The sequence below is a fragment of the Colobus angolensis genome, unplaced genomic scaffold, assembly GCF_000951035.1.
Source record: "Colobus angolensis palliatus isolate OR3802 unplaced genomic scaffold, Cang.pa_1.0 Scaffold244, whole genome shotgun sequence".
NCBI lineage: Eukaryota > Metazoa > Chordata > Mammalia > Primates > Cercopithecidae > Colobus > Colobus angolensis.
In genome coordinates this window covers 288,591-303,013 of record NW_012115644.1, presented here as the reverse complement: position 1 = coordinate 303,013, position 14,423 = coordinate 288,591, and the positions used below count along the sequence as shown (strand labels likewise).

The 14,423-nt window shown below is 37.3% G+C and overlaps 1 protein-coding gene across 4 annotated transcripts in view; it reads left to right on the top strand.

Annotated features, from left to right (window-relative positions):
* The window catches only part of TBCK (TBC1 domain containing kinase), a 248,808-nt gene extending 235,104 nt beyond the window's left edge, over positions 1–13,704 (top strand). For 2 of the 4 annotated variants that reach the window (XM_011945712.1, XM_011945713.1), the window contains exon 26: positions 12,706–13,704. In XM_011945712.1, coding sequence (XP_011801102.1) covers positions 12,706–12,816 — 111 coding nt within the window. In that variant the 3' untranslated portion in view covers positions 12,817–13,704. The remainder of the gene's footprint in view (positions 1–12,705) is intronic. The other 2 variants (XM_011945715.1, XM_011945714.1) reach the window with 1 other exon arrangement.
* The last annotated feature ends 719 nt before the right edge of the window (positions 13,705–14,423 follow it).

Below are 14,423 nucleotides of genomic sequence, written 5' to 3'. Positions count from 1 at the left end.
AAAGACTTACTGCGGCTCCCCACTATTCCTGCCTGCAGCTTCCCATCCCTCTGTTCCGCCCTACACTAGATTGAGCTTTTTGAAATGTAAATGTGATAGTTGCCAAAATACCTGTGACTAGTTGCTAAAGTATCTATGACTTGACATTGCCTTCAAAATGAAGTTCGAATCCTAATCATGTTTTATAAGGCTCTCTTCTGGTCTGTGTTCCAAGGTCCTTCCTTGCCGCTGCTCCCTCACCCTCTTAGGTTTCAGCCATAATTACCTACTTGTAGTTCCTTATATTCTTTTGTTTTTCTCCTCATTTGGAGCATTCTTCCCATTTCTGTTCACTAGCTAACTCCCATTTGTTTTGAAATGCTGTTTACATAGCATTTCTTCATGGAAGTTTTCCTTAACAACTCAAACCTGAAACTAAGTACCACTCTTAAATCCTCATAGAAAATCTTTTACTTAGTTTACAGATAGAGAGAAACTTTATGTATGCATTAGATAAATCTCATGCTTCCTTCAGAGAAATACAGCACCCTGTGAGGGCACAAAGCTTAGAAAGGAAAGGATGGGCAACTTTTCGGGCTCCACTTACCCCCTTTTTCAGGCTTTCTCATGCATGACACAATTTGAACAACCATAAATGATGACTCTAGGTAGCATTTATTAAATGGTATTGTAATCACCTGTTTACTTATTCATATCCCCATGTAGCTCATTGAAGAGAGAGACTATATTGCATTCATTATTATATCCCCAGCCCCTAACATGGTGCCTTTCGAATAGAAAGCACTCAATAAATATTTGATAGCCAAATTGATTAAGTTAATGAACAAACACATGAAAATAATAGTTTACAGTGACTACACTTTTGCACAAGTTTCTCTAAAGAGGACGGCAAAAGAAAAAATACTAGCATCAAGTACTAGTTTAAAACAGGACAATAAACATTAAATGCCTACAAATGGAAACTATTGTGAGGAAAGAGAAATGAAAAAGATGCAGTTCCTTGCTCTCCTAAAACTTTCAGTCTTGTTAGGAAGATTAAACATGTATACAAATGATTAAAATTGAAGGCAGAATGCAACATTGTGACATGTGCTATATTAGATTTATAATTAAAGTTCTGGAATTTACTGAGAATGAAGAAATTTCATCTAAGTAAGTGAGGAATTCTGAAAGCTTTATGGAGAGGGTGGTAATAGACCTAGACCTCCAACTATGGGTAGGATTTCAGTAATACCAAGTGTTGGGGAGGGCCACAGTCAGGAGGGAGTATTTCAGGCAAAGGAAACAGCACAGTAGCACTGGAAAGCACAAGGCTTCTTTGAAGAGCAGTTTGGCTGCAGATAAAGCTGGAAAGATATGGAGAATATGAGTATAATAGAGGACTTTGAGTGCTATGTTAAAGAGTTTTCATTTTAGCAGTCGGGAGCTATTAAAGGTTTTTAGAAAAGGAAAGTAACACTATCAGCTGTATTTTGGAAAGTCATTTGAAAAATAACTTTTTTATTTGTATTAAGTTTTGCCAAAATTTAAGCGTCTTCCCTTTCTTTTGCCCTTGATCCCAATTAAACAAATTTTAAAACACCAAGGAACAGAGATTATCCCTAATATTCCCAGTCTATCTCAGTGCTAGATTCTTACCTTTGCGTTGACTCTCTCTCTCAAGCTTTCAGTCTCTTACCATCTAAATAGTTGTTAGTCCTCAGAGTGAACAAAGCTCACAAGACTGTGAGGAAGAGACAACAGAAGGGTTTGCCTAAGACTCATAGCCAAAGCTCTGTGACTTTCAAAATAAGACTGGGAAAATAATCCACTGCTGTTACTATGTGTTTCAAGACACCTGGTCACTTTCTTTCCTTACTTTCTTTGTAATACTAAAGGACAATCTTCTCTTCTTGTTAACCTTTCATGTAAATATAAGTTAATGTATGTATTTGTGTTAAGAGTAAGCAAGTATGTGTGTAATGAATTTGTCTTTCTTGAAATGCAAAGGGATGTTAGACTTAACTATTATCAAAATGAAACTTCCAAAAAGAAATTTTAAATAGTATACATTGTCTTTACTAACTATGGTAAGCAAACTATTTCTTGGAAGAGATCCATGGATCTTGACTTACTTTGCTTAAGGACAATAACCCTAGTAAGGAAGAAATCTCTATATGATACTGACTGAAGTCTCAGGATTTTCTGAGAACCTTCCATAATGTTACTACCAGTCAGCAGAGAACTGGGTGAGGAAAACCTAGAAGCATTAGGACCACTTAGGAATTAATCCAACAATAATTGGGCTCTAAAATGAAGTAGAAGAAGAATGAAAAAAAAAAAAAAAGAAAGGAATGGATGCAAGACAAGTCCTAAATTGACACAGCTTTGTACCTAATTAAATGTGGAGACAAAGGAGTTTTAAAATATGTATCTATCTATATCTATCTATATTTATATATAAAGAGAGAGACAGCTATAAGACCTTGGCTGGGCGTGGTGGCTCACACCTGTTATCCTAGCACTATGGGAGGCTAAGGAGGAAGGATCACTCCAAGAGTTCGATACCAGCCTGGGCAACAAAGCGAGACCTTGTTTCTACAAAAAAAATAAAAAAGAAGAAGTAATTTAAAAAAGACCTTGAAGTCTCCAAGTTGGGTGTTTGGGGAGGTTGCTGATACTGTTACCAGAGATAGAGAAGAGAAGAGAAGAATGATGTAGGTTTGGAAAGAATGTGATTAATTTTGGACATACTGAATTTGAAGTGCTAATGGTACATCACTGGAAGAAGTATCAGCTGAGCATTTGGAGATTCAGACTAGAATTCAAAGAAGATTTATACTAGATGTGTATTGAATCCTCCCACTTATGTAATAAACAGTATTCTAGAGAACATGATAAAAAGGTGTAGAGTTTCATTTTCCATAATTACCATAATTATGGTATAATTTTCCATACTTTCCATAATTACCTTTAAAAGCTTATAAATGAATTATTCTAGAAAGAAAGACAAATTCCAGGTGATAACCTCAGTAAGAGATTGTTGAAAAAGCCCTTAAAAGATATATTAATAACTTGTATTTGTTTCAAGAAACCATAAAAATTCACTATCTCCATTATAAATTAGCTTATAAATAAGAAAAAAATAAGTGCAAGTGATTGGTAGAAGAAATTAACAAAGAAAATGAGATCAAACTGAAGTAGAAGAGAAAGGAAAGGAAAATACCATTTTGACATGTGAGAAGAAAAAATCATATATGTGTGTGTGTATATATATATATAACTGGACTTTCAACAAACCAAACTATGGAGTATAAGTTGCATTGACTTATACTCATGCTAAGATGTTATGCACCATAGGAAAAATATTTATTTGTCTTGACATTTCTATTTAAAACTTACACTTTAAAAGTTTTAAATTATCTTTCTTATCTTTAATCCTTATGAGATTTTGTTAGAATTATATATGAAAGTAAAATAGGAGAAGAAAAGAAGGAAAATTTATAATTGATCATGAAGATATCCATTTATCCTTTTTTTTTTTCACACTTCTATTGAGTGATCCATTAAAAATTGCCAAACTCATTGAGAAAAAAGGAACTAAGAAAGCACGGGGCGTCTTTGAACAGAGCAATTTTGGCTGCAGACAAAGGTGGGAACATATGGAGAGTCTGATTATGATAGCACAGAGCCTTAGAGTAGAAAGTAAAACTTTCACTGCATCCTCTTTAAACTCTTCTATCTACTTCTCTTCCTTAAGTGTGGAAATGAAGTGAGGATATTGTCTATCATGTGTGGATATAGATGATATGTTACATATAGTAACATATGTCACAAGCATTTATTTCTATATTTATAAACATCACAATTTTTGTATATGTTTTTGCGTAGATGTGTTTTAAAAGATACCATTTTAAAAAATCATCTTGCCTGTTCAACTCATACAAGAGTTGGGTGAAGACCCTACTAGTAAAGGATAAAAGCAACTAGCATTTGACCCTTACCAGAACCAGTCAGATTCCTTAATAATTTGCTCTAAAATCCTTTCCGTCTCCTCCACTAGAAGTAAAACAGCTTAACCAGTCCCTAGCATAGTGCCTGACACACAGATGCTCAGAAAGTATTTGTTGAATGAATGAATCAGTTATTCAACATATATTAGAGCAAATACTATGTACTAGTAGTCACTGTTCTAGACATTGGAGAAACAGTAACAAGTAAAATTAAGTTCCTACTCTCATGGAACTTACAATATTTGGGAGAGACCATCAATAAACATACATACATATATATAGTTTTGAGATATATATATTTATATATATATATATATCAAGTGGTTATAAATGCTCAAATAAGGTTAACATGAGGGAGAAGAGTGTTGATGGCTTCTTTTCTTTATAGAGTGATTAGTGGAGCTCTTATTCTGAGATGGAAAGCCACTAGAAGATGTGGAACAAAGGGTGTTATATCATCCAATTCATATTTTAAGAGAATCATTCTTTTGATGATTGTCATGTAGAGAAAGATTATAGTGGGCAAGGATAGAAGCAGTCAAGAAGTTCTTGCAGTACTCCAAGTAAGAGGTGATGGTGGTTTGGACTAGGAGATGAGATTAGAAAGGTTGATGATGGGGAGTTGGGGAATGGTTTGCAGATTTGCAGATCATGTAGGACCTCATGGACTATGGAAAAGACTGGAATTTATTCTGAATAAAACTACAGGCCATTAAAATGCTTTGTGACAGGTTATGCAAAATGTCTGACTTATATTTTAAAAGAATCCCTCACATTGTGTGATCATTAGACCATAGGGGAAAGAGTGGAGGCAGGGGAGACCAGTTGATAGGTAGTTACGATAATCTAGGTAAGAAATAACCATCACTTGAGCTAGTACAATGTTAGTACAGGCAGTGAGAAGTGATCAGATTCTGAATATGTTTCGAAAGTTACAGGATACATTGGTAAAGAAAAAAAGAAACACATCCAGGTTTATTAGTTAAATAACTAGAAGACTGAAATTGCCATTTCCTGAGATAAGGAATACTTCAGGAGAGGATTGGGTAGAGGAGGGTAGGAATCGAGTGTTCCTCTTTGAAACTGTTAAGCTTGTGAAGCCTGCTAGATATCAAAGTGTCTAATAGATGTTGAGGAAGCAGATTCATGAGTTTAAATTCCAGGGAAGATAGTAAAGACAAATTTTCAATCATCAGTGTATAGATAGGACTTAAATCTGTGGGACTAAATGAAATCATTTAGGGGAGGAATGTAGATAGAGAAAAGGTCAGAGGACTAAGCAATGGGGCACAAACTCAAAAAGATAAGACAAATTCACCAAGGTAGATGAGAAGGCACAGCTAGTGAAGTAGTAGAACCAGGAGAGACTGGTGTACTGAAAGCTAATGGAAGAAAGTTTTGAAGAAAAGAGGGCATGATCAGATGTGTCATATGATGCTGATAGGCCAAGTCAGATTCAGAATGAGTTTTAAAAGTTGGATTTGACAATATGGAGATTGCTGCCAGTCTTAATAAGAGTATTTTGGGGGAGTGGTAGAGACAAAAGTTTGGGGAGAATTTGAGAGAGAATAGGTTTCTTGCAAAGAAATGAAAAGAGATAGGACAAACCATTAGATTAAAAGAGTTTTTTTTCTTTTCTCTTTTTTTTTTTTTTTGAAACAGAGTCTCGCTCTGTCGCCCAGGCTGGAGTGCAGTGGTGCAATCTCGGCTCACTGAAAGCTCCGCCTCCCGGGTTCACGCCATTCTCCTGCCTCAGCCTCCTGAGTAGCTGGGACTACAGGTGCCTGCCACTGCGCCCGGCTAATTTTTTTTTTTTGTTTTGTTTTTGTAGTTTTAGTAGAGACGAGGTTTCACCGTGGTCTCGATCTCCTGACTTTGTGATCCGCCTGCCTCGGCCTCCCAAAGTGCTGGGATTACAGGCGTCAGCCACTGCGCCCGGCCAAAAGAGTCTTAAAAGATGTCCGTCAGTCACAATGCATGGCCCTTTTGTGGATCCTGACTCAACTAAACAAATTTAATTATGGATGAACAGAGGGACAGACAAAGAGAGGGAGGGGAAGAGAGAGAGAGGACATTTATGAGTTATGAGCTAATTCGAAATTTAAACACTTACTGAATATTTGATTATATTGTACAAGAAGAGTATTATTGGGGCTTTTTTTCTATGTGTGATAGTACTATGGGTATATATTTTTTAAATCCTGTTATTTCAATGATACATGTTTATGTATGAAATGATAAAATATCTGGGTTTGCATGGAAACAGTACAAAAGTGGGAAGAGGGCATGGAAGGAATAAATGATACAATTTGGCTACAAGTTACAATTGTTGAAGCTGCTCATTATACCTTTCTTGTCTATACTTATTTTTTTTTTTACTTTTTTTAAATTAAAAAGGTACAGAGAAAAACTGGGAAGACATGAAATAGAGATAGCAACTTTGGGTAACAGGAAATTAAAACATGAAATATATTGAGTTAGCACACTCTAGATATTTATATATCTCCTTATGTAATACAAACCATAAAAATATTTTTTAAGATAAAAATCCTTACACTATCAAATTTCCTAACCTCAAAGATTGGTTCCAAGGAAAATAGAAACAACTTGGTTAAAAGTTTATTAGAACACTTTTTGTGAACAATACTAAAGAATACTATTAGTATGGGTTCAAAATAACCCAGATACCATTGAAGTAGTTATTTGTAAAATAAACATGGATGAGAAAGCTGGACCATGTAATGGCTATTCTTCTAGACTCTCCCACTTTTAAAAAATGCATAATTAGCATTTTCTCATATATGACACCCTAATATGCTAGAATTACCTGTTCTTCTCCTTCCTTGTCACAAGTACCTATGGTAGGGTATAAAATGATTACTGACCTGTGCATTCACCTTCTTGGCTTTGCTCTGCTGCTGGTTTTATTTCTGTGAGTGAAATTACAAAATACAGTAACCACTGCCTAATTGTTATTAGATACTATTACTATAAAAACCAGTTTTATACCTTATATAATACTATTAAGAAAATAAACTTCAATGAATTTAAAAGATCTGAATATGGAAGACTAGCAGGACACAAAATATTTATCTCAGTATGGGGGACCACAATAAGGACTGAAACAAAAAGTGACATTCAAAATTATATTTGGTTATATAATCAAGGGAAGAAATCAGTGGAGTGTTAAGAGAGATCATTCCCACCTCTTTCCTACTAATCCCTGCCATAGTTCCTATGTTTCTTATTGAGATCACTAAGATGGACAGTTCTACTGATTAAGAACTGTATTAATGAGCTCAGAAATGTCTTAAGTAATTGGAACAAGACAGCACTTCACTTATACTTATTCCAAGGCCACACTGTACTGTAGATTGAGAAATCACCCCATATTCTGTTTTTCATCTCAAATATGCTTATCTGCCTTGTCTAGCCAAGCTCTTAGAAATATGTACCTAATTTGTGTGAAGCATCAGCCTAGCCATGGTCACACAGCGCCAGCAATATTGAATATGTGCCATGCCATATTCTCAGCATTCCAGAGGGTCAAGAGGAGGCATAAGACTAATAGCATCTGCCTCACATCTATAAGATAAAGAAAAGCAAATTACTTCGGCTGCTTATTATAGGATAATTGCCAGTTTCTTTATTCAGTACCATGCTCACCGAAGGTAAAATTTTCATACCCCAAATGTAGGATCATTTGGAGGGAAAAGAATGGACAGATAAAATGGGAGAGAGAAAAGACTTCTCTGAGCTTTGTCAGGGTCTTAGTTAGTCCATGCCAATTGTCCAGTCTCCAGTATCAGCTTCAGACTCATATCAGGTAACCTAATTGTCCTGCCATGTGTTCCTCCCTAAATCTTCCAGAACCCCAAAGCTTTCTTAGTTTCCTACTGCTACCATGAGTTCTTCCCAAACCTGTGTCCTAGAGAGCCCAATGAGAGACGTGATTCTGATCTACATACCTCATGAATCTTACCTATCATCAGCTTTTAATTTTTTGGCCTTAGTTCACCCACACCACTCTGTGGCTGCTTAAAAATCCCTTTTCTTCACTTATTCTGCTGCTAGCACAACTTAACTTTCTCCAGGCAAATATGCCGGTCTCTTAATCCAAGTTCAGATGCAAGATAAAAAGAGAAAACAAGATAGAGTGGCACCCACAAGAGCCTTCCACATTCAGACACTGCTGTATTAAGGTGTGCCTAACCACACCCTAGAAATGAACTCCAGCACCAGATCCTAAAAACCGGAGGAATGGTGAAAATACAAAAGCTTTGGACCCTCTTCACTTGGAGTGCTGTCCACAAAAATGAGGTCTGGAAGTCCCCAGATCCTGTGCCAGCAGATACTATATCTGGCCCCCTCACGTCAGATGTTGCTATATAGATCTCAGCTAGTTGTACAGTTTGAAGAACTCCATTCTCTCTACCTGGGATATGGCCCTATAGTGGGCCTTAGTGGTGACCCACGAGTTTTTATGTTATTTTCATTATTAATCAGTTGAAGATATTTTCTAATTTTCATTGTGAATTCTTTGACCTGTAACATTTAGAGGCACATTGCTTAATTTAGAGTTAGAGATTTTTCTAGTCACCTTTTTGTTACTGATTTCCAGCATAATTTTTACTATCATCAAAGAACATAATCTGAATAATTTTAATCCTTTAAAAATCTGAGAGTTGCTTTTTTGAATTGGTCAATTTTAGAAATGTTTCATGTGTACTTAACAAGAATTTTATTCTGAAGGTATTGGGTATTAGTGTTCTGTATCTGTTCCTTATGTAGATTTGTTAATTGCATTGTTCAAATATTGCATCTTACTGGTTGTTTTCTAGGTATTTCACCTACCATCATGGTGGATTTGTCTGTTTTGCCATTCAGTACTATCACACTTTTATATTCTGAGTTTTGTTATTGAATGCTTGCAAATTTAGAATTGTCCTATCTTTTTAGCAAGTTGAATTTTTTATCATTATCTCCCTTTTTATCTGTAATAATCTGTTTCACATTAAATTCTACTATGTCTGATAAAGTTTGGCCCTCACAAATTTCAGTCCTACAAACACAGCAGCCTTTTCTAGTGGAAAGTGACTTGCTCTCCACATATACCTATAGGAATTGCAGTTTGAGGTCCCAGACAAACCTGACCTGCAAATGAATCCCATTATCTAATTAAATGACTCTCAATGCTAGTTACACATTAGAATCACCTGGGAAAGGGGGCCCCTTTTAAAAACAACTGAGGTCAGAGCCCTGCCCCAAGAAACTCTACTTATTACTAGTCTGGAACAAACCTGGGCATTGCTGTTTAGTAAAAGCACCCAGATGATTCTGCTGACTTTATAACCACTGGTTCAGTACGATATCCTGCCACCTCCACCAAGGATGTTGCTCAGTAAGTCTGGATTTGTAATTTCTGGGTGGAGTCTGCACTTTGTGGAGTATGCAGTCAAAAGCCTGGCCAGATGAAAAATGAAAGGTGGAAGAAACCCTATACCCTAGATGCCTGGTTCTCCCCTGGCCCACTGTATATCTTCTCCATGTATGATGTGACTTTTTTCACACTGTGGAAATCTACCCCAGCACATCCACAGCCTTTTCTTTCCTCCCTAACCTATCAAGCTACAGCCACAAAGAATACTGTCTGATAAGTATCGCAATTGTGGCCATCACATCTGGATTCTCATTCCCTTTAAGTCAATAATGAAAGAGAAATAGAAGGAAAGGTGAAAGAAACCAGCTCCCCAGCCCCTGTTAAACTCAGAAACTCTGCTTATTACTCTGGACTGCTAAGATCCCTAAACTTCTGCTTTTTTTTTTTTTTTTTTTTTTTTGAGACAGAGTCTCGCTCTGTGGCCCAGGCTGGAGTGCAGTGGTGCAATCTCGGCTCACTGCAAGCATGGCCTTCCGGGTTCACACCATTCTCCTGCCTCAGCCTCCCAAGTAGCTGGGACTACAGGCTCCCGCCACCTCACCTGGCTTGTTTTTTGTATTTTTTAGTAGAGACAGGGTTTCACTGTGTTAGCCAGGATGGTCTCCATCTCCTGACCTCGTGATCCGCCCATCTCAGCCTCCCAAAGTGCTGGGATTACAGGCTTGAGCCACCGCGCCCGGCCAACTTCTGCTTTTATGCTACCCATACTACTTCCTATTGTCTATTACTATCTCCCCCACTGAACTCTAAGCACTCCAAAAACTGGAACAGTGCCTGGTACCTACTTAGTAGGTGCTCAGTGAAATGCTTGATAAATGAATGACCAAATAACTGAACAAAGAAATGTTTCCATAGCAGTAGAAAAGATGCAGTCATGGTTTCACTGCCAGGGGCCAGTATTTAACATGGATAATTGAAAACAGCAGAGGATCAGAGGTGCAGAACTCATAATCTTATGTGAAAACTCAACAGTTGCTCTTTTTCTTAAACACAGCCTGCTTCTTTTCAAGGCATCTAAACATTTGCTATCTCCTTGCACTCCATTTCTACTCTTCTTAGACCTCCCACACAGCAGCAACCTGATTGTTGCAAAGTGCTCTGTTTTGCCTGCTTTGTCTTTACCATTTTCCAGCTCAGTAGCAGCCTAGTTGTTAGGGACTTGGTTACAATAACAGAACTCTTTCCAGCTCTACAGCATGGTTTAAGGGAGATTAGTTGAATGTACAGTCCTTCCTTACTCATTTTCTGATTTCCACAGGGTTTTGAAAGAACTGAAAGTTAAGACTGCTTATCCACAAGGCTTTTTCAGTAATGTTATGTTTATCTTAGAATTCTGGCCTAAATGGTAATTTAATTGTGCATGTAGGAGAATGCCGCCAAGATGTTTCAGTAATCATATGGTTCCAGGGACTGTTCTGCCTGCACACGACTCGGGCAGATGAATCAGGTGCTTGCTTTCTTAATGACTGGGGTTCAAAGAGAAGTAAGAACAGGATGAAGACCAGCTTACACCGGCTCACTTGACACCTTTTGAAATACAGGAGCACTGTTTCTCTTCAACATTAGTTGCTATCAAAGATTCCCATCTGGTAGCTCTAAGAGAGGATAGGATGTGAAATATGAACAGCTGTTTGAATCTCTGTGGAACCACTGCAGAGAATCACAGAGAAGATAAGTAGGGTCAGCAGTACTAAGACCCATTTATGTGAGTTGTTTTGGAGATTGTAAAAATCCCAGTCCAGCGTTATTTATCCCACCTACTGACCGAGAACTTTATCCTTTTGGCTTAAGACAGCATTATTCAAAAAATTGTCCATGGGCCACCTGCTTTAGAATCATCTACAGGTGCTTATTTAAAACTATCTATCCCTGAACCCCAGATCAATAAAGCAGAATCTCTGGGAGTAAGGCCTTGAACTTGTCCTGGCCAAACCACTCAGCCCATTCTTTTGAACCCTAAAGTTTAGATTGCTGCCTTGAGACCTTACTAAGTATTAAGCTTCAAATAGCGCCAAGAAGCAACAGCACTGTGAGCAGCTTAGTCATTTTTTATTGAAGGATCTAAGATCAGGTTTTAGTAGAGAGAGTAATTGAAGAGAACTTGAGGACACAAATACTCAATGAGGAGGAACAGGACACTACCAAAGAGAAGGAACAGAGATAAAATAGCCAAAGAGCCAAAGAAAAACTTTTTTACTTCATAATTTTGCCCTGGGTTTTATGATCATTTGGCATAGTTTACTTCAATCCAGCAAACATATATTGAGCCCCTACCATGTGCCAGGTACCAGGAAGAAAACAAAATAGAAGGAAGCTCTTAAATGGATAATTTAAATAAATGAGGTAAGGCCAAAGATTGAGATTCATACAAGAAACTTCAGGAGCTGAGAAGCAGGAACCCTAATGGCAACTTAGCTCCTAGAGAAGGAAGTGCCTGAGCAGGAAAATGAATAGAAGTTAGGCAGGTTTGATGTTATGTGTGGGGGTTACTATTGAGGAGGAGCTAAAGAGGGGACAGGAATTGGTGGGAAATGGAGCAAGTGCCTAACATTGGACAGTCTGCCCAAGGAAAGGTCTGAACATGAAGCAGTATGCTATATTGGGATTGACACGCAGTTCAGGGCTGCTTTATCATGAAGTGCAAAGAATGAGAAAACACAATCGATGATCCTGAACAGGTAGATTTTAGCTAAGTCAGATATGTATATGTCTTGATAACTTTTACAAAGTCCTCTTGTGCTAGAATCTAGAAGGCTTCCTAGATCTGTCCTTCAAATTCATTCCAGGTTTGTGAACTCAAAATGCCAAAAACATGTTACAACTGGTTTATGGGCCCTCTGTGGGACATTGAAGTGGACTATAATATCAACATTTTTTCAATGTAAATTTGAGCTTGTTTTGACTATTACTGGAAGAATACCTAAAAATAATAACATTAGTGACCTCTGGAGAGGGAGGACTGGGAACAGAAGTGGAATGAGTTTACTTCTCATTGTATACCCTTTTCTACTGAATTTGAATTGTTTACCATGTATATTTATCACATATTCAAAAAAATCATAGAACAAAAGAGACATTTATTCCATAAGATAAAGAAATTGTTAGCATATAAAAGAGTAATTTAATTTATAACCAAGTTGACAACTTATTATACAGTGGTGACAGCAATCATAACATTAAAATAATGTTGTCTTTCAAATTCTGAGAAAAAGGTGAGGTTGGAGATATCTTCTGTATATCCTCTAAACATTTTGCCTCTTTTTTTTTTTCCAGTTTGCAGCTCACCTTGTGAAGATGAAATATCCAAGAATCTGTATTCTAGATGGTGGCATTAATAAAATCAAGCCAACAGGCCTCCTCACTGTCCCATCTCCTCAAATATGAAGAACCAAGAGTGTGACTGCCAAAAGTCAGCGTGGCATCAGCACCAACAGTACAGTTCTTCATATCCATGCCACTCTCAGACAAAACTAGATGTCTAGATTGTTGCATTTCCATAAAGTTTGTCACGAGACATTTTTAAAAATCTCATAACCCACATGTTCAGCTATCCACGCAAGAAACTTGACTGTACATGTATTGCTGAAAGAATTTTTCTTAACAGTGAAATGTGATCATATATTTTTACTACACTGCCACATAAAGCCCACGAAATTCAGCTGACGAGACAGATTTAGCATTATCAAGAAATCCCAGTTGCCCTGAAAAGCTGTCCTCCATTGTACTGAACAGACAGTCCTGTTGATTGTATTATTTAGAAACATACACTGAATGTGGGCTGAAATCATCATCTTTCCATGATAATGAAAATTGAGAAACTCTTCACAATGCATTCCTTATAAATAAATGCTACATTTAGTAACTCATTTCACCCAAACAAGGGTGTGTGTGTGTAGAGGAAGTGGAGTTTATCCCATTGCAGAAAGTAGTAATATTTACTCCCAGAAAAATGACATTTAGAAACCATTCATATTTGATAGACTATTTGGTCAGTTCCTGTAGCAAAGAAGAATGGCTTCAACAAACTTTCTAGTTTCTTTATCACATGAAATTCTGTACAGTCAGTCTAGGGCTAGTATACTGGTTTTCTGATCGTTAAGAACTCATTACCTTCTCTCATTGCTTTACCAACTTCAATATGTGTCATCATCTCATGGATGAAAATGGCTCCTCAGCTTCTACCATCACATCTGCTATCTAGAAGGAAGAGAATGAGGGAAGGAGGGAGGGGATGAAGAGAAAAAAAGGAATGAAAGGAGGAGGGAGGAAAGACAGAGGAAAAGAAGCAAAGCATGCTCCTTCCCATTAAGGTCATAAACCAGAAGTTGCACACACTACCTCTGCTTACATATCATTGGCCAGAACTTAGGTACATGGCCACACCTAGCTTAAAGGAAAACTAGAAGTATAGTCTTTGGGTGGTTGATCATTGCCCCAGATTAAAAAATTCTTATTACTGTGTAGGAAGAGTACATATTGAGGTACAGCTAGCAACCTCTGCCTCTGCCACATTGTTTTTAAAATGAGTATTATATTTCATTAAATCTAAGACATCTCACAATTTTAAGTACCACAAAGAAAAAAATGAAGCCAAAGGAATTGTGACACATTGTCAATTAAAAGACACATTCCCTGGGAGGCCGAGGTCAGGAGTTTGGCCAACATGGGGGAACTCTGTCTCTACTAAAAATATAAAAATCAGCCGGGCACAGTGGCACGCGTCTGTGATCCCAGCTACTCAGGAGAGGCAGGAGAATCACTTGAACCCGAGAGGCTGAGGTTGCAGTGAGCCGAGATAGGGCCACTGTACTCCAGCCTGGGCAACAGGGTGAGACTCCGTCTCAAAAAAAAAAAAGATACGTGCCCATTTCAGAAACCTGAAAAAATATAAATCTTGTAATTATTGAAAGATAGCATATCCTTTAACTATCTTCAATTTTGTTTTAACTAAAAAGTGTTCATTCATCTATAACAATATTCCACTCCAGTGT